Consider the following 23,835-nt stretch of genomic DNA (forward strand, 5'->3'; position numbering starts at 1 on the left):
GAGCACAGTAAGAAGTCTTACAACACCAGGTTAAAGTCCAACACGCTTGTTTCGAATCACTAGCTTTGGGAACACTGCTCATTCACCCGAGGAAGGAGCAGTGCTCCGAAAGCTAGTGTTTGAAACAAACCTGTTGGACTTTAACCTGGTGTTGTAAGACTTCTTACTTTATTTATCGGAGCTGCGACCTATCGTTGCTCCTGGATCTTCAGGAAGTGGAACTCGCTCTCTCTTGGTGAGGTCGTACACTGCTGAACACCTTCATTTCACATTCTCCTTCGGGAACCAAGATTCCTGGGCACCCCCCCCCCCCCCCCAACCCCTCTTCTGCCACACAATGTAAAGCAAGTGAACCTTTTGCTTAAAGGGCATTGAGTAAATTCAGGAACAACTGTTGACCTACGAGGCATTGAGGAAATATACGAATGTATTTACAAAATAAGTTTGCCTAGCCTGACTAGTCATTCCATCCTGGAGCAGAGGAGTTGTGGGTCGTATCTTTATATGGTGCGAGATAGAAATAAGATTGAGGCGGTCATAGGGTGGCACGGTGGTGCAGCGGTTAGCACTGCTGCCTCACAGCACTAGGGACCCGGGTTCGATTCTCGCCTTGGGTCACTGTCTGTGCGGAGTCTGCATGTTCTCCCCGTGTCTGCGTGGGTTTCCTCCGGGTGCTCCGGTTTCCTCCCACAGTCCAAAGATGTGCAGTGGCGAGAAAATCAAGTTGATGTTTGGAATCCTCCTTCTCTGCTCCAGAGTAAATAACCCAAGCTTGTCCAACCCCTCTTCATAAATTAAACGTTCCATCCCAGGCAACATCCTGGTGAATCTCCTCTGCACCCCCTCCAGTCCAATCCCATCCTTCCCATAATATGGGGCCAGAATAATTGCACACAGTGCTCCAGCTGTGGCCTCACCAATCTTCTATACAACTTGAGCATGACCTTTATGCTTTTGTAAACTATGCCTCGATTGATAAAGGCAAGTCTCCCAAATGCCTATTTCACCCCCCGATTAACCTGTCCTTCCGCCTTCAGAGATCTATGGACAAACACGCCAAGGTCTCTTTATTCCCTTTGTTCTTCGGAACTTCCCAGTATCAGACCTTTCATTGAATACTTCCTTGTTAAATTGCTCATTCCAAAGTGTATCACCTCTCACTTTTCAGGGTTAAATTGCATCTTCAATTTATTCCCCCCCCCCCCCCCCCCCCCCCCCCTCCATTTGACCATCCCGTCTATATCTTCCTGTAAACAAGACACTCAACCTCTCTTGGATGCCCTTCAGCAAGGATCCACATCCAGTACTTCAACCTCTCCTTTCAGTGTTCCTGTGCCCTAGAGCACCACGTGCATTCAAGCTTCCACACAATCTCTCGGGGAACCCAACCACGCCAGCAGTAGACCCCCTCCTTCATAGGCTGTATTAAGAGGTCACCAAGCTTTTTCCCCTGGGAAGTGTGGAGCAAAATAGAAAGTCAAGGATCGGCTGGAGGTCAGGAGAGATTAAAGGTCATGGACAAAGGGAATGGTAATGATAGTGTTAATGACTAAAGCTAGTGTCAATAGTGACATAGAGGTCATATAGCAGAATGTGTTAATCGGAGAAACTCAATTACTTTTTTTTTAATCCTCTCTTTAGCTCTGAAGAAGAGTCACATGGACTCTATACATTAATTCTAATTCTCTCCACAGATGCTGCCAGCTGGGTTTAACTAGAATTTTCTGTTTCTAGTTCAAATATTCTGGTACTTGAGGCAAATGGGATCAAGGGTTATGGGGAGAAAGTGGATTAGGCTATTGAGTTGGACGATCAGCCATGGTTGTGAAAAATGGCGGAGCAGGCTCGAAGGGCTGAATGGCCTCCTCCTATCTTCTATGTTTCTAGCATCTGCTGCAATATTTTCCATTTATTTTGTTCTGGACATCGACAGAAATAAGTACCTGCACCCTCCGTCAATGATGAAAGAGGAAGTAGTCATCCATATAAATTTGAAAGACAATGGCTGGAATTATCCAGCCGTTCTCTGGTGGTGGGATTCATTGGTCCCATCAGCAGCGCATCCCTGACCATGGATTTCCCGGCGGCTTGGGAATTCCCAATGACAGCAGCAGGAATCCAAGGGGCTCGATGGGCCGAATGGCCTCCTTCTACACTGTAAATTCTATGATCTATGATAATCCCACGGTTAAGATACCGGACCAGACCCAATACAATTCAAAGTCCACTCATAGATAAAGTTAGCAATCAGGGTTACTTGCTGTTCTCTGTTCAGACCTTTGGAGAGAGACCCTTTCAGGACTAACCTAAAAATCCTCCTGTCTTGCCAGACTCGAATCCTCTGGCAAAACTGCCAAAGCCGCAGACAGACCTGGCTCCTCCCATGAATTCCATCATCTGCATCACACAAAGATGTCCTATAACCTGCTTAGCTAGAACTACACACCACTCCCTCATACATTATCTATCCCCCCGGGCAGCCTCCAAAGATATCCCATTAATCATCTCTCTATAAACAAGTAAATGGTTAAAATCAATGATTACCTCGCCTTTATGACTCCTTAATCATAACTTCAGCAGACATATTGCCCGTATATATTTTCAACCAGGGTTTTTACTTGTATCACTGCAATAAATATGAAATAGAATATATAACAATTTCTTACACTCATCGCACCCACAATGGAGAAAACTGCAAAAGGAAATAGTCACAGCCCCATCATTTGAAATGTTCAAGACTGATCTTTAGATTATTTCCATTTATACGTTTTAATTATCAGGATTCTAGATAGTACTACACTCTTCTAGATCCTCCACTCTTCTGGATACTCCACTCTTCTAGATCCTCCACTCTTCTAGATCCTCCACTCTTCTAGATCCTCCACTCTTCTAGATAGTCCACTCTTCTAGATAGTACACTCTTCTAGATAGTACACTCTTCTAGATAGTGCACTCTTCTAGATAGATAGTGCACTCTTCTAGATAGATAGTGCACTCTTCTAGATAGATAGTGCACTCTTCTAGATAGTACTACACTCGTCTGGATAGTATTACACTCTTCTAGATCCTCCACTCAGATCCTCCACTCTTCTAGATAGTCCACTCTTCTAGATAGTACACTCTTCTAGATAGTACACTCTTCTAGATAGTACACTCTTCTGGAAACTATACTCTTCTAGAAACTATACTCTTCTGGAAACTACACTCTTCTAGATGGGCAATATTCTAGATGGATAAAAATTTGTAAGAGTCAATGAGGACATGCCAAGTTTCCTCAGTTTCCTGAGGAAATATAGGCGCTGTTGTGCTTTCTTGGTCGTAGCGTCAATGTGGGTGGACCAGGACAGATTGTTGGTGATGTGCACACCTAGGAATTTGAAGCTATCAACCATCTCCACCTCGGCCCCGTTGATGCAGACAGGGGTGTGTACGATACTTTGATTCCTGAAGTCAATGACCAGCTCTTTAGTTTCTGCCGACGTTGAGGGAGAGATTGTTATCGTTACACCACGCCACTCAGTTCTCTTTGTGGGATAAAGGACTGCAGCTCCGTTTCAGCCGACTGTTATGTTGTATTTCGTGCTGCAAAGCTCCGCCTTTCTATAAACGTGATTTACTGTCACACCGTCCGAAATCCGCTGCTGAATTTAATTGAGCAGTGGCTGAAGCTGCCTCTTTGAGAGTGTGTGGGTGTTATGTGTGACTTCAGTGGGTGCAACATGTTGGGAGTCCTGGCATTAAGTGGCAGGATGTGGGTTCCTTGCCTTCGCTCCTTTGACCACGATTCATTCTCTCTGCCGTGAGAAACACCTACATTTCTCCTACCTTGCCGGCTGATGTATGTTCGTGATGTTGCTCGTTGTGTTCTCTCTTCAATTGGCTGTTTATGGCGGTTAATATGGTCACCGTCCTTAATTCTAATTACGTTTGCTCAAGAGTCGCCAGGTATCTTTCGATACCGCCACAAGGTTCAAACCCGAATACTGATCAAAGACTCGATACACCAGTTAGTAAGTTCGAAATCAATGCTCGTTTATTGACACACAGTCAAATATACTCATGCACAAAACTCTACCAACTAAACTATCACTACTACTAAAGCCTATACTTAGCTTCGGGCGCCCACTCAGTCAGAGGAACAATGGCCGTTGTCCGGTTCTGAGGCTGCTGGGGTGGAGCTGGTACGGAATAGTAGCTAGGAGCGTCTATCTCATAGCGTGCGTTGACTTCGGACTTACTTGTTCTGGTGCAGCTGCTGGGCAGGTCTCTCCTCGCTGAGAGCCAAGGCCAAGAGAGCGATTCTCTCTTGGGGGCTTCTTATACCCAAAGGGGGCTTTGCGGGCTTTTGGACGGTCCTTGAACTTGGCCCCAATTAATTGGACCGTATCCTGATCATTGGTATTGATTCCCTCCAATAAAGGGGTGGCTGCCCTGATTGCTGGGAGGGCCCTAGGTGGCCGTTGGCCTGGCTTTGTTCTAGTCTCCTCTGGCGCCGGGGTGTCTGCCTCAGTATCGTTTACCTAAATGTTACTCGTTTGTCCCTGGAGATGGCTCAGTTGTACGGTAATGGCTTTGCAGTATCGGTCTGGTCTGGGGGCTACAGCTCCAATCAACAGACAAACCTTGCACCTGCTTGTTTTCTCAGCATTGTCCATTTTTCCCATCATTCTCTGCAAGTGTCCGTTTTGTAATCGGGACGTGGTCACCCCAGGTAGCTACAGTGAGCTAGAAGAGGAGATGGGGTAGAGGGGGAACCACGTAATGGGATAGCTGAGACAGATTGCCATGGTACCTAACCTTCTACTACCCTCTGGTTTTGTAGCTGGTGAATTTGGGCCTGTTTGTATCCTCTGCTTTATGCACTGACTGGTTTCTCTAGTCTCTCTGACTACTGTTGGATAATGTCTAATTCTTCTGCTCTGTCCCTCCCAAACACCATCTGCCAGGCTCCGTGACTTGTCTTTGGGTGACCTAGCTGGCCAATCCTGGAGCCCCATGGGCCTTTACGCAGAGAGGTCAGGAGTTGCTGGAAGGAAGGAGGACGGTTCTAAAGCCAGGATTCCGCTCTCCCGTCCCTTCTGTTTTCATCACTGCTTTCTTACCTTGACACTCCCATCCTATGGAAGGGTAGATGGCTGGGATAGCATTTAGAAACATAGAAAATAGGAGCAGGAGGAGGCCATTCGGCCCTTTGAGCCTGCTCCGCCATTCATTCTGATCATGGCCGATCATCCAACTCAATAGCCTGATCCCGCCTTCCCCCTTTGATCCCCTTCACTCCCGGTGTTATATCGAACTGCTTCTTGAAAACCTAATGTTTTGACCGCAACTACTTGCTGTGGTAACGGAATCCACAGGGTCACCACTCTCTGGGTGAAAACATTTCTCCCTCATCTCCACCCTAAATGGTCTACCCCGTATCCTCAGACTGTGACTCCTGGTTCTGGACACCCCCCCCCCCGCTATCGGGAACATCCTTCCCCCATCTACCTTGTCAGAGTTTTATAGGTTTCTATGAGATTTCCCCCCTCATTCTTTTTTTAAAATAATTTTAGAGTATCCAATTCATTTTTTTTTCCAATTAAGGAGCTGTGAAACATTTATGCTAACCACCATGCTACCGTGGGCAGCAGGATAGCACAGTGGTTAGCATAAATGCTTCACAGCTCCAGGGTCCCAGGTTCGATTCCCGGCTGGGTCACTGTCTGTGTGGAGTCTGCACGTCCTCCCAGTGTGTGCGTGGGTTTCCTCCGGGTGCTCCGGTTTCCTCCCACAGTCCAAAGATGTGCGGGTTAGGTGGATTGGCCATGCTAAATTGCCCGTAGTGTCCTAAAAAGTAAGGTTAAGGGGGGGGGGGGTTATTGGGTTACGGGTATAGGGTGGATACGTGGGTTTGAGTAGGGTGATTATTGCTCGGCACAACATCGAGGGCCGAAGGGCCTGTTCTGTGCTGTACTGTTCTATGTTCTATGTAATTTAGGATTGAGAAGAGGGAGCTTGAGTTTGTCTCGTCTCCTCCTTATAGAAAGGATGTTGTCGCGTTAGAGAACGGACAAGGGAGATTCACAAGACTGTTGCCAGGACTGGAAGATTGCCGCAAAGAGGGAAAGTTGGGTTGGCTGGGACTGTTCTCCATTGGAGCAGAGGAGGCCGGGAGGACGTTTGATTGAGATGTACACGATTGTCAGGGGCCTGGACAGAGTGGATGGGAAAGGGCCCAGTTACCTTAGCAGAGAGGTCAGTGACTTTGGGCGGGGGGGCATAGATTTAAAGTGATTGGTGGAAAGACTGGAGAGGAGATGAGGGAAAGGTTTTTCAGAGGACTGTGGGAGTCTGCCTGAAAGAGCGGCCGAGCCGAAACCCATTTGAAAGATGCCTGGACGAGCGCCTCAAAAGTGCCGTCACTTGTAAGGTTATGGAGAAAATACTGGGAAAGTGGGATTAGGGTGGGTGCAGACACGATGGGCCAAGTGGCATCTTTCATAGAAAATAGAAGCAGGAGGAGGCCATTCGGCCCTTGGAGCCTGCTCCGCCATTCATTAGGATCATGGCTGATCATCAAGTTCAATACCCTGATCCTACCTTTCCTTCTCCCCCCCCCCCCCCCTCATATTCCTTAATCCCTTTAGCCCCCCAGAGAGCTGTATCGAATTCCTTCTTGAAATTCCACAACGTTTTGGCCTCAACTACTTTCTGGGGTAGCAAATTCCAAAGATTCTCCGCTCTCTGGGTGAAGAAATTTCTCCTCATCTCAGTCCGAAAAGATTTGCCCCTTCTCCTCAAACTAGTTCTGGACACCCCCCCCCCATCGGGAACATTCTTTCTGAATCTACCCTGTCCAATCCTGTTAGAATTTTGTAAGTTTCTATGAGATCCCCTCTCACTCTTCTAAACTCCAATGAATATAATCCTAACCAATTTAGTTTTCCTCATGTGACAGTCCCGCCATCCCAGGAATCAGCCGGGTAAACCTTTGCTGCCCTCCCTCCATAGCAACAACATCCTTCCTCAGATAAGGAGCCAAAACTGCCCACAGCCCTCCAGGTGTGGCCTCACCAATGCCCTATACAATTGCAGTAAAACATCTCTATTCCTATACTCACATCCTCTCGCTATGAAGGCCCAACCATTTGCCTTCTTTACTGCCTGCTGTACCTGTGCGCTTACTTTCAGCAACTGATGCACGAGGACACCAAGGTCTCGCTGAGCATCCACCTCTCAATTTACACAAATTCAAATAATAATCTGCCTTCCTATTTTTGTTACTGAAGTGGATAACCTCACATTTATCCTCATTATACTGCATCTGCCATGCATCTATCCACTCACTCAGCCTGTCCAAATCCTGCTGAAGCATCTCTGCATCCTCCTCACAACTCACCCTCCCACCCAACTTTGTATCATCTGCAGATTTGGAGAAGATACATTTAGTTCCCTCGTCCCAAATCAATAATATGTAATTGAACAGTTGGGGCCCGAGCACAGGTCCCTGTGGTACCCCACTGGTCACTGCCTGCCAGTCGGAAAAAGACCCATTTATTCCAACTTTTTACTCTCTGTCTGCTAACCAGTTTTCAATCCATCGCAAGACACTACCCATAATCCCATGCGCTTTAACGTTACATGTTAATCTGTTAAGTGAGACCTTGTCGAAAGCCTTCTGAAAATCTAAATAAATCACATCCACTGGTTCTCCCTGGTCAACTCTGCTAGTTTATTAGGAAGTTGCCTGGTATGGAGGGCGTTAGCTACGAGGAGAGGTTAGATAAACTCGGTCTGTTCTCACTGGAACGACAGAGGCTGAGAGGCGACCTGATAGAGATCTACAAGATTGAGTGGCATGGACAGGGTGGATAGTCTGCTGCTCTTTCCTAGGGTAGGCAAGTCAAGTACTGGGGGGGGCGTAGGTTTAAAGTGCGCGGGGAAAAGATAAGAACAGATGTGCGAGGCATGTTTTTTTTACACACAGCGTGGTAAATATATGGAACGCGCTGCCTGGGGAGGTGGGGGTGGGGGGAGCAGGGGCGATAGCGGCATTTAAAGGACATCTAGACAAATATATGAATAGGGTGGGAATGGAAGGATACGGACTCTGTAAATGCAGAAGGTTTTAGTTTAGGCAGGTACCATGGTCGGCACAGGCTTGGAGGGCCGAAGGGCCTGTTCCTGTGCTGTACTGTTCTTCTTTGTTCTTGCATCTTCACAGAATTCTAATAGATTTGTCAAGCATGATTTTCCTTTCGTGAATCCATGCTGACTTTGATTACACCACGGCTTTCCAAATGCTGTGCTAGGAAATCCTTGAGAATGGACTCCAGCAACTTCCCTACTACAGACGTTCAGCTCACTGGTCTATAGTTCCCTGTTTTCTCTCTTCCTCCCTTTTTGAATGGCGGGGTTGCTTCACAGCTGCAGGGTCCCGGGTTCGATTCCCGGCTTGGGTCACTGTCTGTGCGGAGTCTGCACGTTCTCCCCGTGCCTGCGTGGGTTTCCTCCGGGCGCTCCGGTTTCCTCCCACAAGTCCCGAAAAACGTGCTATTAGGTGAGTTGGACATTCTGAATCCCCCCCCCCCCCTCCCCCCCCGGGTGTACCTGAACAGGCGCCGGAATGTGGCGACTAGGGGCGTTTCGCAGTAAGTTCATTGCAGCGTTAATGGAAGCCTAACTTGTGACAATAAAGGTTATTATTATTATTAAGTGAAGCAGTAGGTTTTAATTTTCTATTGCCGGCCCCCGTGACAGTGCAAGACTGCCTGTTGCAAAGGTGCGAGAGCGAACGCAATCTTACGTTTCTCCTCCTCGTCCCACAGAGCGAAAGCTGCTGATGGCGAAACGTGGAACGAAAGGCAAACCTGGAGCATTACCCGAGTCGAAGGAGACGGAGGGCCCACCAGAGGGTGAAAGTAAGAAGGGTTTGATTGTGTTCTGACGTGCAAACTTCGCTGGTTAGGCAGTTCCTGAAAGAGAAAAGATTCAGCTAATTTATTGCCGCTCTCACCACACTGACTGTGAGGTGAGGCCCAGATACATCAGCTGAAACTGGAACCAGGTGCCAACCTTTTTTTTAATCATGTTTTGTGCTTCTGAGAGGTTTCGACAGGTACCCCGTCAAATTTCAATTTTCTCCCATTTGAAAGAAAACGAAAGTTTATTGACTTTCAGGTGGGTTTTTATGTTGGTCGCTAATATTAATTTTTTTAAAGTATGTGCAGCTTGATTATTGCTGAAAAGGAAGACATGTTGTCGAAGTTTTTCATCTTGCACTCATCAGGCCAAACACAAGAATGCCAAATTTCAAACTATCACAATGGTTTATGCTACAGGGGAAAGGTTCTGATTGGTTGGCAAGTCGACTTTGATTGGGTGTGGTGTTGCCGTGGAGAAAGTAAAGGGGTGCAATAGGCTTCCCAAGGTCTCAGATAACTCAAAAAGATGCAAGGTTTGAACATAGAACAGTACAGCACAGCGCAGGCCCTTCGGCCCACGATGTTGTGCCGATCATTTATCCTAATCCAAGATCAACCTCACCTACATCCCTTCAATTTACTGCTGTCCATGTGCCTGTCTAAGAGTCGCTTAAATGTCCCTAATGACTCTGACTCCACCCCCTCTGCTGGCAGTGCATTCCACACACCCACCACTCTCTGTGTAAAGAACCGACTCCGATACCTTCCTCCAATCACCTTAAAATTATGTCCCCTCGTGACAGCCATTTCCACCCTGGGGGAAAGTTTCTGGCTATCTACTCTATCCATGCCTCTCATCACCTTGTACACCTCTATCAAGTCACCTCTCTGCCTTCTTCACTCCAGTGAGAAAAGCCCTAGCTCACTCAACCTTTCTTCATAAGACATGCCCTCCAGTCCAGGCAGCATCCTGGTAAATCTCCTCTGTATCCTCTCCAAAGCATCCACATCCTTCCTATAATGAGGCGACCAGAACTGGACACAATATTCCAAGTTATTGGTAGCATGGTGGTTAGCATAAATGCTTCACAGCTCCAGGGTCCCAGGTTCGATTCCCGGCTGGGTCACTGTCTGTGTGGAGTCTGCACGTCCTCCCCGTGTGTGCGTGGGTTTCCTCCGGGTGCTCCGGTTTCCTCCCACAGTCCAAAGATGTGCGGGTTAGGTGGATTGGCCATGCTAAATTGCCCGTAGTGTCCTAAAAAGTAGGGTTGAGGGGGGGTTGTTGGGTTGCGGGTATGGGGTGGATGCGTGGGTTTGAGTGGGGTGGTCGTTGCTCAGCGCAGCATCGAGGGCCGAAGGGCCTGTTCTGTGCTGTACTGTTCTATGTTCTATGTGGTCGAACTAGAGGTTTAGGATCAAGGAAAACCCAAAAGCTTTCTATAGGTATGTCAGGAATAAAAGAATGACTAAGGTAAGAGTAGGGCCAGTCAAGGACAGTGGTGGGAAGTTGTGTGTGGAGGCTGAGGAGATAAGCGAGATACTAAATGAATACTTTTCATCAGTATTCACTCAAGAAAAAGATAATATTGTGGAGGAGAATGCTGAGACCCAGGTTATTAGAATAGATGGCATTGAGGTGCGTAGGGAAGAAGTGTTGGCAATTCTGGACAAGGTGAAAATAGATAAGTCCCCGGGGCCAGATGGGATTTATCCTAGGATTCTCTGGGAAGCCAGGGAAGAGATTGCTGAGCCTTTGGCTTTGATTTTTAGGTCATCATTGGCTACAGGAATAGTGCCAGAGGACTGGAGGATAGCAAATGTGGTCCCTTTGTTCAAGAAGGGGAGTAGAGATAACCCCGGTAACTATAGGCCGGTGAGCCTAACGTCTGTGGTGGGTAAAGTCTTGGAGAGGATTATAAAAGATACGATTTATAATCATCTAGATAGGAATAATATGATTAGGGATAGTCAGCATGGTTTTGTGAAGGGTAGGTCATGCCTCACAAACCTTATCGAGTTCTTTGAGAAGGTGACTGAACAGGTAGACGAGGGTAGAGCAGTTGATGTGGTGTATATGGATTTCAGTAAAGCGTTTGATAAGGTTCCCCACGGTCGGCTATTGCAGAAAATACGGAGGCTGGGGATTGAGGGTGATTTAGAGATGTGGATCAGAAATTGGCTAGTTGAAAGAAGACAGAGAGTGGTAGTTGATGGGAAATGTTCAGAATGGAGTTCAGTTACGAGTGGCGTACCACAAGGATCTGTTCTGGGGCCGTTGCTGTTTGTCATTTTTATAAATGACCTAGAAGAGGGCGCAGAAGGATGGGTGAGTAAATTTGCAGACGACACTAAAGTCGGTGGAGTTGTAGACAGTGCGGAAGGATGTTGCAGGTTACAGAGGGACATAGATAAGCTGCAGAGCTGGGCTGAGAGGTGGCAAATGGAGTTTAATGTGGAGAAGTGTGAGGTGATTCACTTTGGAAAGAATAACAGGAATGCGGAATATTTGGCTAATGGTAAAATTCTTGGTAGTGTGGATGAGCAGAGGGATCTTGGTGTCCATGTACATAGATCCCTGAAAGTTGCCACCCAGGTTGATAGGGTTGTGAAGAAGGCCTATGGTGTGTTGGCCTTTATTGGTAGAGGGATTGAGTTCCGGAGCCATGAGGTCATGATGCAGCTGTACCAAACTCTGGTACGGCCGCATTTGGAGTATTGCGTACAGTTCTGGTCGCCTCATTATAGGAAGGACGTGGAAGCTTTGGAACGGGTGCAGAGGAGATTTACCAGGATGTTGCCTGGTATGGAGGGAAAATCTTATGAGGAAAGGCTTATGGACTTGAGGTTGTTTTCGTTAGAGAGAAGAAGGTTAAGAGGTGACTTAATAGAGGCATACAAAATGATCAGAGGGTTAGATAGGGTGGACAGCGAGAGCCTTCTCCCGCGGATGGAGGTGGCTAGCACGAGGGGACATAGCCTTAAATTGAGGGGTAATAGATATAGGACAGAGGTCAGAGGTGGGTTTTTTACGCAAAGAGTGGTGAGGCCGTGGAATGCCCTACCTGCAACAGTAGTGAACTCGCCAACATTGAGGGCATTTAAAAATTTATTGGATAAGCATATGGATGATAAGGGCATAGTGTAGGTTAGATGGCCTTTAGTTTTTTTTTTCCATGTCGGTGCAACATCGAGGGCCGAAGGGCCTGTACTGCGCTGTATCGTTCTATGTTCTATGTTCTATGTTCTATTATAAAGCTGCAGCAAAACCTCAATAAAAGCCAACAAACCATATGCCTTCTTTTCAGCATCCTTGAGCACGGGTGAGGTCCCGGAGGACTGGAGAATTGCTAATGTTGTCCCTTTGTTTAAGAAGGGTAGCAGGGATAATCTAGGGAATTATAGACCTGTGAGCTTGACATAAGTGGTAGGCAAACTGTTGGAGAAGATACTGAGGGATAGGATCTATTCACATTTGGAAGAAAATAGACTTATCAGTGATAGGCAACATAGTTTTGCGCAGGGAAGGTCATGTCTTACAAACCTAATAGAATTCTTTGAGGAAGTGACAAAGTTAATTGATGAGGGAAGGGCTGTCATGTCATATACATGGACTTTAGTAAGGCGTTTAATAAGTTTCCCATGACAGGTTGATGGAAAAAGTGAAGTCGTATGGGGTTCAGGGTGTACTAGCTAGATGGATAAAGAACTGGCTGGGCAACAGGAGACAGAGAGTAGTGGTGGAAGGGAGTGTCTCAAAATGGAGAAGGGTGACTAGTGGTGTTCCACAGGGATCCGTACTCCGACCACTGCTGTTTGTGATCTACATAAATGACCTGGAGGAAGGTATAGGTGGTCTGATGAGCAAGTTTGCAGATGATACTAAGATTGGTGGAGTTGCAGATAGCGAGGAGGATTGTCAGAGAATACAGCAAATACAGATAGATTGGAGAGTTGGGCAGAGAAATGGCAGATGGAGTTCAATCCAGGCAAATGCGAGGTGATGCATTTTGGAAGATCAAATTCAAGAGCGGCCTATATGGTCAATGGAAGGATCCTGGGGAAAATTGATGTACAGAGAGATCTGGGAGTTCAGGTCCATTGTACCCTGAAGGTGGCAACGCAGGTGGATAGAGTGGTCAAGAAGGCATACAGCATGCTTGCCTTCATCGGACAGGGTATTGAGTGCAAGAGTCGGCAGGTCATGTTACAGTTGTATAGGACTTTGGTTAGGCCACATATGGAATACTGCGTGCAGTTCTGGTCGCCACATTACCAGAAGGATGTGGATGCTTTAGAGAGGGTGCAGAGGAGGTTCACCAGGATGTTGCCTGGTATGGAGGGTGCTAGCTATGAAGAAAGGTCGAGTAGATTAGGATTGTTTTCATTGGAAAGACGGAGGAGACCTGATTGAGGTCTACAAAATGATGAGAGGTATGGACAGGGTGGATAGCAACAAGCTTTTTCCAAGAGTGGGGGTGTCAATTACAAAGGGTCACAATTTCAAGGTATAGAGGGGGAAAGTTTAAGGGAGATGTGCATGGAAAGTTTTTTACGCAGAGGGTGGTGGGTGCCTGGAACTCTTTGCCAGCGGAGGTGGTAGAGGCGGGCACGGTAGCATCATTTAAGATGCATCTGGATATATGAACGGGCGGGGAACAGAGAGAAGTAGATCCTTGGAAAATAGGCAACAGGTTTAGATAAAGGATCTGGATCGGCGCAGGCTGGGAGGGCCGAAGGGCCTGTTCCTGTGCTGTAATTTTCTTTGTTCTTTGTTGTTTTGTTCTTAACAACCCTATCAACCTGGGTGGCAACTTTGAGGGATCTATGTACGTGGACCCCAAGATCCATCTGTTCCTCCACACTTCCAAGAATCCAGCCTTTAACTATGTATTCAGCATTCAAATTCGACCTTCCAAAATGAATCACTTCACATTTATCTGGGTTGAACTCCATCTGCCACTTCTCAGCTCAGCTCTGCATCCTGTCAATGTCCTGTTGTAACCTGCAACAACCCTCAACACTATCTACAACTCCCCCAACCTTGGTGTCATCGGCAAACTTACTAACCCACCCTTCCACTTCCTCATCCAAGTCATTTATAAAAAACACAAAGAGCAGAGGTTCCAGAACAGATCCTTGCAGGACACCACTGGTCACCGACCTCCAGGTGGAATACTTTCCATCCACTACCACTCACTGTCTTCTTTCGGCCAGCCAATTCTGTCTACAAACAGCCAAATTTCCCTGTATCGCATGTCCCCTAACTTTCTGAATGAGCCTACCATGGGGAACCTTATCAAATGCCTTACTGAAATCCATATACACCACATCCACTGCCCGACCTTCATCAATGTGTCTCGTCACATCCTCAAAGAATTCAATGAGGCTTGTGAGGCATGACCTGCCCCTCACAAAGCCATGCTGACTATCTTTAATCAAACTATGTTTTTATAGATAATCATGAATCCTATCTCTCAGAATCCTTTCCAATATTTTGCTCACCACAGACTGATGGGTCTGTAATTCCCAGGGATTTCCCTATTCCCTTTCTTGAATAGGGGAACAACATTCGCCTCCCTCCAATCATCTGGTACTACTCCAGTGGAGAGTGAGGATGCAAAGATCATCGCCAACGGCGCAGCAATCTCCTCCCTCACTTCCCGCAGTAACCTGGGTATATCCCATCAGGCCCAGGGGACTTATTTATGCTAATGCTTTTCAAAATTTTCAGCACATCCTCCTTCTTAATATCAACCTGTTTGAGTCTATTAACCTGGTTCATACTGTTCGTATGAGCAACAAGGTCACTCTCTCTCTTGTGAATACTGAAGCAAAGTATTCATTTAGGACCTTCCCCCATCTCCTCAAACTCTAAACACAAGTTCCTTCCACTATCCCTGATCATATCCCTTTTGTTTGCAGAGGTCGTGCGCCTGTGTATGAATGTCTGTCACTTCTAGCAAGTGTAAGTGAGTCACGTTATGAGCTGAACTGATTCTCTTAATTTGGTTGTTAGAGTAGCTATTAGTGCACTCCATATTGTTCTGCAAGTGCTGCCCAATCGCGGAATCACGTCTTAGCAGTAGACGTTTTATGTTGGATTTTGTAAGAATGGCTGCTTGAGTGCGGTCTGTATTCTGCATGTTAGAGGCAATGGTTTGGCCAATCAGAGTGGGCTTGCAACCAGTCCGCCCGCGTTTCTCCTACGGAATAAACTGTTGCATCGTTTGGCATTCTTGTCTTTGCCCTGATGAGTGCGAGGCGAAAAGCTTCAGCAACGTGCCTCTTTTCAGCGATATTCAAGCTGCGTCCGGAATATTTTGTTATGAATATTAGCGAACGGGCAGCAGGGTGGTGCAGTGGGTTAGCCCTGATGCCTCACGGCGCCGAGGTCCCAGATTCAATCCCAGCCCCGGGTCACTGTCCGTGTGGAGTTTGCACATTCTCCCCGTGTCTGCGTGGGTTTCACCCCCCACAACCCAAAGATGTGCAGGGTAGGTGGATTGGCCACGCTAAATTGCCCCTTAATTGGAACAAAATGAATTGGGTAATCTAAATGTTTTTTTAAACGAATCTTAGTGAACAGCCAAGCACTTAAGGGGTTAATCCTCTCCATTTCACAAGGTAAATGTGGAACTGCAAATGGAGGGAGTCACCAGGTGATACAATAGATCGAGGGGTGATATCATCGACCGGGGGGGGGGGGGGGGGGGGGGGGAGATGTAACAGACCGGGGGGGGGGGGATGTAACAGACCGGATGTAACAGACCGGGGGGGGGGGGATGTAACAGACCGAGGGGGGGGGGGGATGGGATGTAACAGACCGGATGTAACAGACCGGGGGGGGGGAATGTAACAGACCGAGGGGGGGGGGGGGGGGGATGTAACAGACCGGGGGGGGGATGTAACAGACCGGGGGGGGATGTAACAGACCGAGGGGGGGGGGGGGATGTAACAGACCGGGGGGGATGTAACAGACCGGGGGGGATGTACAGACCGGGGGGGGATGTAACAGACCGGGGGGGGGGGGGGATGTAACAGACCGGGGGGGGGGGGATGTAACAGACGGGGGGGGGGGGGATGTAACAGACCGGGGGGGGTGGGGGGGGATGTAACAGACGGGGGGGGGGGGATGTAACAGACCGGGGGGGATGTAACAGACCGGGGGGGGGGGGATGTAACAGACCGGGGGGGGGGGGGGATGTAACAGACGGGGGGGGGGGGGGATGTAACAGACCGAGGGGGGGGATGTAACCGACGGGGGGGGGGTGGGGGATGTAACAGACCGGGGGGGGATGTAACAGACCGGGGGGGGGGGGGGGGATGTAACAGATCCGATGGGGGGGGAATGTAACCGACAGGGGTGGGGGGGGATGTAACAGACCGGGGGGGGGATGTAACAGATCGGGGGGGGGGGATGTAACAGACCGAGGGGGGGGGATGTAACCGACCGGGGGGGGGGGGGGGATGTAACTGACCGAGGGGGGGGCGATATGTAACAGACCGGGGGGTGGGGGGGGGATGTAACAGACCGGGGGGGGGGGGGATTGTAACAGACCGAGGGGGGGGTGGGATGTAACAGGCCCGGGGGGGGGGGGGGGGGGGGAATGTAACAGGACCGGCGGGGGGGGGGGGGATGTAACAGACCGGGGGGGGGGGGATGTAACAGACCGGGGGGGGGATGTACAGACCGGGGGGGGGGGGGGGGAATGTAACCAGACCGAGGGGGGGGGTGGGATGTAACAGACCGGGGGGGGGGGGATGTAACAGACCGGGGGGGGGATGTAACAGCACCGGGGGGGATGTAACAGACCGGGGGGGGGGGGGGGATGTAACAGACCGGGGGGGGGGGGGGGGAATGTAACAGACCGGGGGGGGGGGGGGGGGGGGGGGGAAGTAAAAGACCGGCGGGGGGGGGGGGATGTAACCGACCGAGGGGGGGGGATGTAACCGACCAGGGGGGGGGGGGATGTAACAGACCGGGGGGGGGGGGGGGGGGGATGTAACAGACCGGGGGCGGGGGGGGGGGGGGATGTAACAGACCGGGGGGGGGGGGGATGTAACAGACCGGGGGGGGGGGGGATGTAACAGACCGGGGGGGGGGGATGTAACAGACCGGGGGGGGGGGGGATGTAACAGACCGGGGGGGGGGGGGGGGGGGGGATGTAACAGACCGGGGGGGGGGGGATGTAACAGACCGGGGGGGATGTAACAGACCGGGGGGGGGGGATGTAACAGACGGGGGGGGGGGGATGTAACAGACCGGGGGGGGGGGGGGATGTAACAGACCGGGGGGGGGGGGGGGGATGTAACTGACCGGGGGGTGAGCATGGTTGACCTTGCTGCAGTTGTGTCAAACGTTGGTGAGACCAAACCTGGAATCCTGTGCACAGCTGTACCTAAGGAACAGTAAGAAGCCTGACAACAGGTTACAGTCCAACAGGTTTGTTTCGAATCACTAGCTTTCAGAGCACTGCTCCTTCCTCAGGTGAAACCTGATTCACGTCAGATTCACCTGAGGAAGGAGCTGCGCTCCGAAAACTAGTGATTCAAAACAAACCTGTTGGACTGTAACCTGGTGTCAGACTTCTTACTGTGCTCACCCCAGTCCAACGCCGGCATCTCCACACCATATCTAAGGAAGGAAGCTGGACAGCGAAGATTAGCAGGTTTGGTTCTTCTTGACGGCCTTGTTGAAAAGTTGGAATTTTCTGTCAGGCATGGTCAGCGTGTAAGGCGGACACTGAATAGCTCGGCTGAGATGGTTGTCCTGTGATGAGGCACGGGTCCATATTCTCTCTCGTTTAGAAGACTAGCAGAAGGAGGCCATTTGGCCCATCGAGTCTGCACCGGCTCTTGGAAAGAGCACCCCACTTAAGCTCACACCTCCACCCTATTCCTGTAACCCAGTAACCCCACCTAACCTAAGGGCAATTTATCATGGCCAATCCACCTAACCCTGCACATCTTTGCACTGTGGGAGGAAACCGGAGCACCCGGAGGAAACCCATGCAGACAAAGAACAAAGAAAAGTACAGCACAGGAACAGGCCCTTCGGCCCTCCAAGCCTGTGCCGACCATGCTGCCCGTCTAAGTTAAAATCTTCTACACTTCCTGGGTCCGTATCCCTCTATTCCCATCCTATTCATGTATTTGTCAAGATGCCCCTTAAATGTCACTATCGTCCCTGCTTCCACCCCCTCCTCCGGCAGCGAGTTCCAGGCACCCACTACCCTCTGTGTAAAAAAACTTACCTCGTACATCTCCTCTAAACCTTGCCCCTCGCACCTTAAACCTATGCCCCCTAGTAATTGACCCTCTACCCTGGGGAAAAGCCTCTGACTATCCACTCTGTCTATGCCCCTCATAATTTTGTAGACCTCTATCAGGTCGCCCCTCAACCTCCGTCGTTCCAGTGAGAACAAACCGAGTTTATTCAACCTCTCCTCGTTGCTAATGCCCTCCATACCAGGCAACATCCTGGTAAATCTCTTCTGCACCCTCTCTAAAGCCTCCACATCCTTCTGGTAGTGTAGTGACCAGAATTGAACACTATACTCCAAATGTAGCCTAACTAAGGTTCTATACAGCTGCAACATGACTTGCTAATTTTTATACTCAATGCACCAGCCAATGAAGGCAAGCAAGCCGTATGCCTTCTTGACTACCTTCTCCACCTGTGTTGCCCCTTTCAGTGACCTATGGACCTGTACACCTAGATCTCTCTGACTGTCAATACTCTTGAGGGTTCTACCATTCACTGTATATTCCCGACCTGCATTAGACCTTCCAAATTGCATTACCTCACATTTGTCCGGATTAAACTCCATCTCTCCGCCCAAATCTCCAAACAAGCTAAATCCTGCTGCCTCTCGCTAATACGACCCCTTGCTTCCAAATGGGAGTAGGTCCTGTCTCGAAGAATTCGCCCCAGTGATTTCCCTACCACTGATGTAAGGCTCACAGGCCTGTAGTTCCCTGGATTATCCTTGCTACCCTTCTTAAACAAAGGATGAACATTGGCTATTCTCCAGTCCTCCCGGACATCACCTGAAGACGGTGAAGATCCAAAGATTTCTGTCAAGGCCTCAGCAATTTCCTCTCCAGCCTCCTTCAGTATTCTGGGGTAATCCCATCCGGCCCTGGGGACTTATCCACATTAATATTTTTCAAGACGCCCAATACCTTTTTGGATCTCAATGTGACCCAGGCTATCTACACACCCTTCTCCAGACTCAACGTCCACCAATTCCTTCTCTTTGGTGAATACTGATGCAAAGTATTCATTTAGTACCTCGCCCATTTCCTCTGGCTTACTGAATTGTGGTCACTGTTCCCGAAATGCTCCCCTACTGAAACTTCTCCCACCTGGCCGGGCTCATTCCCCAATACCAGGTCCAGTACAGCCCCTTCCCTAGTTGGAATATCTACATATTGTATTAAGAAGCCCTCCTGGATGCTCCTTATAAACTCTGCCCTGTCCAGGCCCCTAGCACTAAGTGAGTCCCAGTCAATATTGGGGAAGTTGAAGTCTCCCATCACAACAACCTGTTGCTTTTACTCCTTTCCAAAATCTGTCTACCTATCTGCTTCTCTATCTCCCGCTGGCTGTTGGGAGGCCTGTAGTAAACCCCCAACATTGTGACTGCACCCTTCTTATTCCTGATCTCTACCCATATAGCCTCACTGCCCTCTGAGGTGTCCTCCCATAGTACAGCTGTGATATTCTCCCTAACCAGTAGCGCAACTCCGCCACCCCTTTTACATCCCCCTCTATCCCACCTGAAACATCTAAATCCTGGAATGTTTAGCTGCCAATCCTGTCCTTCCCTCAACCAGGTCTCTGTAATGGCAACAACTCCATAGTTCCAAGTACTAATCCAAATTCTAAGTTCATCAGCCTTATCCGTAATACTTCTTGCATTTAAACATATGCACTTCAGGCCACCAGACCCGCTGTGTTCAGCAACATCTCCCTGTCTGCTCTTCCTCAGAGCCATACTGGCCCTATTCCCTAGTTCTCCCTCAATGCTTTCACCTTCTGACCTATTGCTCCGGTACCCACCCCCCTGCCATACTAGTTTAAACCCTCCCATGTGACACTAGCGGCCAGGATATTTATGCCTCTCCAGTTTAGATGCAACCCGTCCTCCTTATACAGGTCACACCTGCCCCGGAGCTCCCAGTGGTCCAGATAACGGAAACCCTCCCTCCTACACCAGCTGCTTAACCACGTGTTTAGCTGCTCTATCTTCCTATTTCCAGCCCCAAGCCGGCAGACCTCCGGCCGACAGCCCCGCCCACGCCGGCCGACTGCCCTGCCCACGCCGGCCGACTGCCCCGCCCACACCCCCGACCTGCCCCGCCCACACCCCGACCTGCCCCGCCCACGCCAGCCGACTGCCCCGCCCACACTGCCCGCCCTGCCCCACCCACGCCGGCCGACCTGGCCCGCCCACGCCAGCCGACTGCCCCGCCCACGCCAGCCGACTGCCCCACCCACGCCAGCCGACTGCCCCGACCTGCTCCGCCCACACCGACCGACTGCCCCGCCCACGCAGGCCGACTGCCCCGCCCATGCCGGCCGACTGCCCCGACCTGCCCCGCCCACACCGACCGACTGCCCCGCCCACGCCAGCCAACTGCCCCGCCCACACCACCCGCCCTGCCCCGCCCACGCCTGCCGACTGCCCCGCCCATGCCGGTCGACTGCCCCGCCCACACTGCCCGACCTGCCCCACCCACACTACCCGCCCTGCCCCGCCCACACTGCCGCCCTGCCCCGCCCACGCCAGCCGACTGCCCCGGCCACGCCAGCCGACTGCCCCGCCCACGCCAGCCGACTGCCCCGCCCACGCCAGCCGACTGCCCCGCCCACGCCAGCCGACCAGCCCCGCCCACACCCCGACCTGCCCCGCCCACGCTGCCCGACCTGCCCCGCCCACGCCAGCCGACTGCCCCGCCCACACTGCCCGACCTGCCCCGCCCACGCCAGCCGACTGCCCCGCCCACGCCAGCCGACCAGCCCCGCCCACACCCCGACCTGCCCCGCCCACGCTGCCCGACCTGCCCCGCCCATGCCAGCCGACTGCCCCGCCCACGCCAGCCGACTGCCCCGCCCACGCCAGCCGACTGCCCCGCCCACGCCAGCCGACCAGCCCCGCCCACACCCCCGACCTGCCCCGCCCACGCTGCCCGACCTGCCCCACCCACGCTGCCCGACCTGCCCCACCCACACGCCCGACCTGCCCCGCCCATGCCAGCTGACCAGCCCCGCCCACGCAGGCCGACCTGCACGACCGATGCCGGCCACTCTTCGCGACCCACCATTTTCTCTTACCTTGTTTGTTGCTAATGAAAATGGAGGAAATGGTTTTGGGTCCCTTTGGCCCCAATGGTCCCTTTGGCTCCCAAACTTGGAAAAAAAAAGGCTGCGATCATATTTTTAAAAAATGTGGCCGCACTGCGCATGCGCACCGACGATTGGGCACGCATGCAAAGTGCGGCCAAATTTTGTTCCTGGCCATTTTCAAGGCAGCTTGCAGCCGGCATTATTAAAGGACGGCTCTTGCATGGGATTTGTGGAATCAGGAGCGCCGCAAAGCACGGCTCCACGACCCTCCCGACACCCACTCGTCGGTCGCTATCCGAGTTTGACAATGCCTGCTCTATAGCTAACCCGTAATACCTTACCTAGCAACATCCATAAGTTAAACCCTTTTTAACAAAGACAGCAGGTTTAAGTTATCTACAGAAACAGGTATTACTTTTGAAATCATCAAGTGAGCTGAAGACATTCTTTAGCTTGTAGAGAGAGATATCAGAAAATCTTCTTGCTTTGAATGCAGCTCTCCAACACTGAAAACAAAACCAAAAACAGAGCCACAAAGCAGCTTTTCAGCTCAAAACGAAAGGAAAAGACAGAATGACAGCCCAGCTCCACCCACACACTGACATCACTGCAGCTATTTGATAAACGCCCATTTCTTAAAGGTGCATCTTAAAAAAGTATTTCTTAAATGGTACAAGTGCTGTACCATCTCTACATGCACCAGTTATCTCTTTGTTTATTGCCTGCCCCACCATAACGTTACTATTTGGTGGCCGATAGACTACTCCTTTCAGTGACTTTTTCGCCTTACTATTCCTGATTTCCACCCAAATGGATTCAACCTTATCCTCCATAGCACTGATGTTCCTCATTACTGCCTGGATGTCATCCTTAAATAACAGAGCTACACCACCTCCCTTACCATCCACTCTGTCCTTCCGAATAGTTTGATACCCGTAGATATTTAACTCCCAGTCGTGACCGTCCTTTAACCATGTTTCAGTAATGGCCACAAAATCATGGTCTTTTTCAAATAAATTTGGAGTACACAATTCTTTTTTTCCAATTAAGCGGCAATTTAGCCTGGCCAATCCACCTACTCTGCACATCTTTGGGTTGTGGGGGTGAAACCCACGCAGACAGGGGGGGGGGGGGAGAATGTGCAAACTCCACACGGACAGTGACCCAGGGCCAGGATTGAATCTGGGACCTCGGCGCCGTGAGGCAGCAGGGCTAACCCACTGCGCCACCGTGCTGCCCTCTGAATTATAGTCATTGAGGGATGTGAGGGAGACGTCGCTGATTAGATAGCTCCCACCAGGATCTGTGTTTGTTCGGCCTAGCCCGTTTTTGAGGGAGAGTTTCACAGGTAAGCATCTGGATTAGCACTGCAAGGTCCCCTTTGTCATCCCCTGAGGCAGAGGTGATTATATCTCTGGATGCGGAGAAGCCATTCGACAGGGTGGCGTGGGAGGTCCTCTTTGAAGTGTTTGGGAGATTTGGATTAGCCTTGCCAGCGGTATTTTCCGATATTTGGGTATCCGAGTGGCCTGTGATTGTTCTGGGCTTCCTAAATTAAACTTCACGAGTCTGGTAAGTGGGCTGAGGTTTGATGGGCAGCGTGGGATAGCCTCCTGCTATACCTGGCAAGTAGAGTCCAGACGATTAAGGTGAATATTCGACCAAGGTTCTTATTTCTGTTCCAATCTCTTTGTTCTTTGCTGGGGTGGACATGCCAGTGAGGGGGGGGGGGGGGGCTTGGCGTTACCCAGTTATGGGTGTTATGGGCCAGGGTTTAGAGAACCCCAAAGTGTATCATGGAGTTCACCTGACCCACAACCTTTACTAGATTGTGGTATGGGGAGCACACGGCCCACTCTACAGGTGTGGTACAGCAGAAATGGAAAAGTATTTTTTTAAAGCAAAACAATGTTTATTCTATGAACTCAAGTTAACTTTTTTAAAACATACAGTGAACATCTTAGCAAGCATCAATTCAAACACAACCCCCAAAGAATACAACACTAAGTAATCCTTAAACTTTCCTTTTAACATCCATAAGACTTAAAAAACCTTTAAACGGAAACACATCAGGTTAAAGCCACTGCTGAGAGCAGTTATTAGTTTTCAATCAGCAAAGGATTGATTTACAGTTTTTAGATTACAGAGAGAGATTCATACCCCTTCTGGCTGTGACTGCAGTTATCCAGCTCTGAAAATGAAACTAAAACACACCCTGCAGCAAACAGCCAAAAACGAAAGTAAAAAGCTGACAGACAGCCCAGCTCCACCCACACTCTGACATCACTGATAAACACTCATTTCCTAAAGGTACTCTCACCCACATGGGTGGGGTGGGGGCTTGGTGCTACCCATGGGTGGCACGGTAGCACAGTGGTTAGCACTGCTGCTTCACAGTTCCAGGGTCCCAGGTTCGATTCCCGGCTTGGGTCACTGTCTGTGCGGAGTCTGCACATTCTCCCCGTGTCTGCGTGGGTTTCCTCCGGGTGCTCCGGTTTCCTCCCACAAGTCCCGAAAGACGTGCTTGTTGGGAGAATTAGACACCCTGAATTTTCCCTCTGTGTTACCGAACAGGCG

General features: G+C 50.3%; 1 protein-coding gene across 3 annotated transcripts in view; it reads left to right on the forward strand.

Moving 5' to 3' along the window:
- The window catches only part of LOC119956502 (lethal(3)malignant brain tumor-like protein 2), a 234,424-nt gene that overhangs the window by 96,346 nt on the left and 114,243 nt on the right, over nucleotides 1-23,835 (forward strand). For all 3 annotated transcript variants that reach the window (XM_038783779.1, XM_038783780.1, XM_038783782.1), the window contains exon 16: nucleotides 8,811-8,903. In XM_038783779.1, coding sequence (XP_038639707.1) covers nucleotides 8,811-8,903 — 93 coding nt within the window. The remainder of the gene's footprint in view (nucleotides 1-8,810; nucleotides 8,904-23,835) is intronic.

Source organism: Scyliorhinus canicula, chromosome 23 (assembly GCF_902713615.1).
Source record: "Scyliorhinus canicula chromosome 23, sScyCan1.1, whole genome shotgun sequence".
Classification (NCBI taxonomy): domain Eukaryota; kingdom Metazoa; phylum Chordata; class Chondrichthyes; order Carcharhiniformes; family Scyliorhinidae; genus Scyliorhinus; species Scyliorhinus canicula.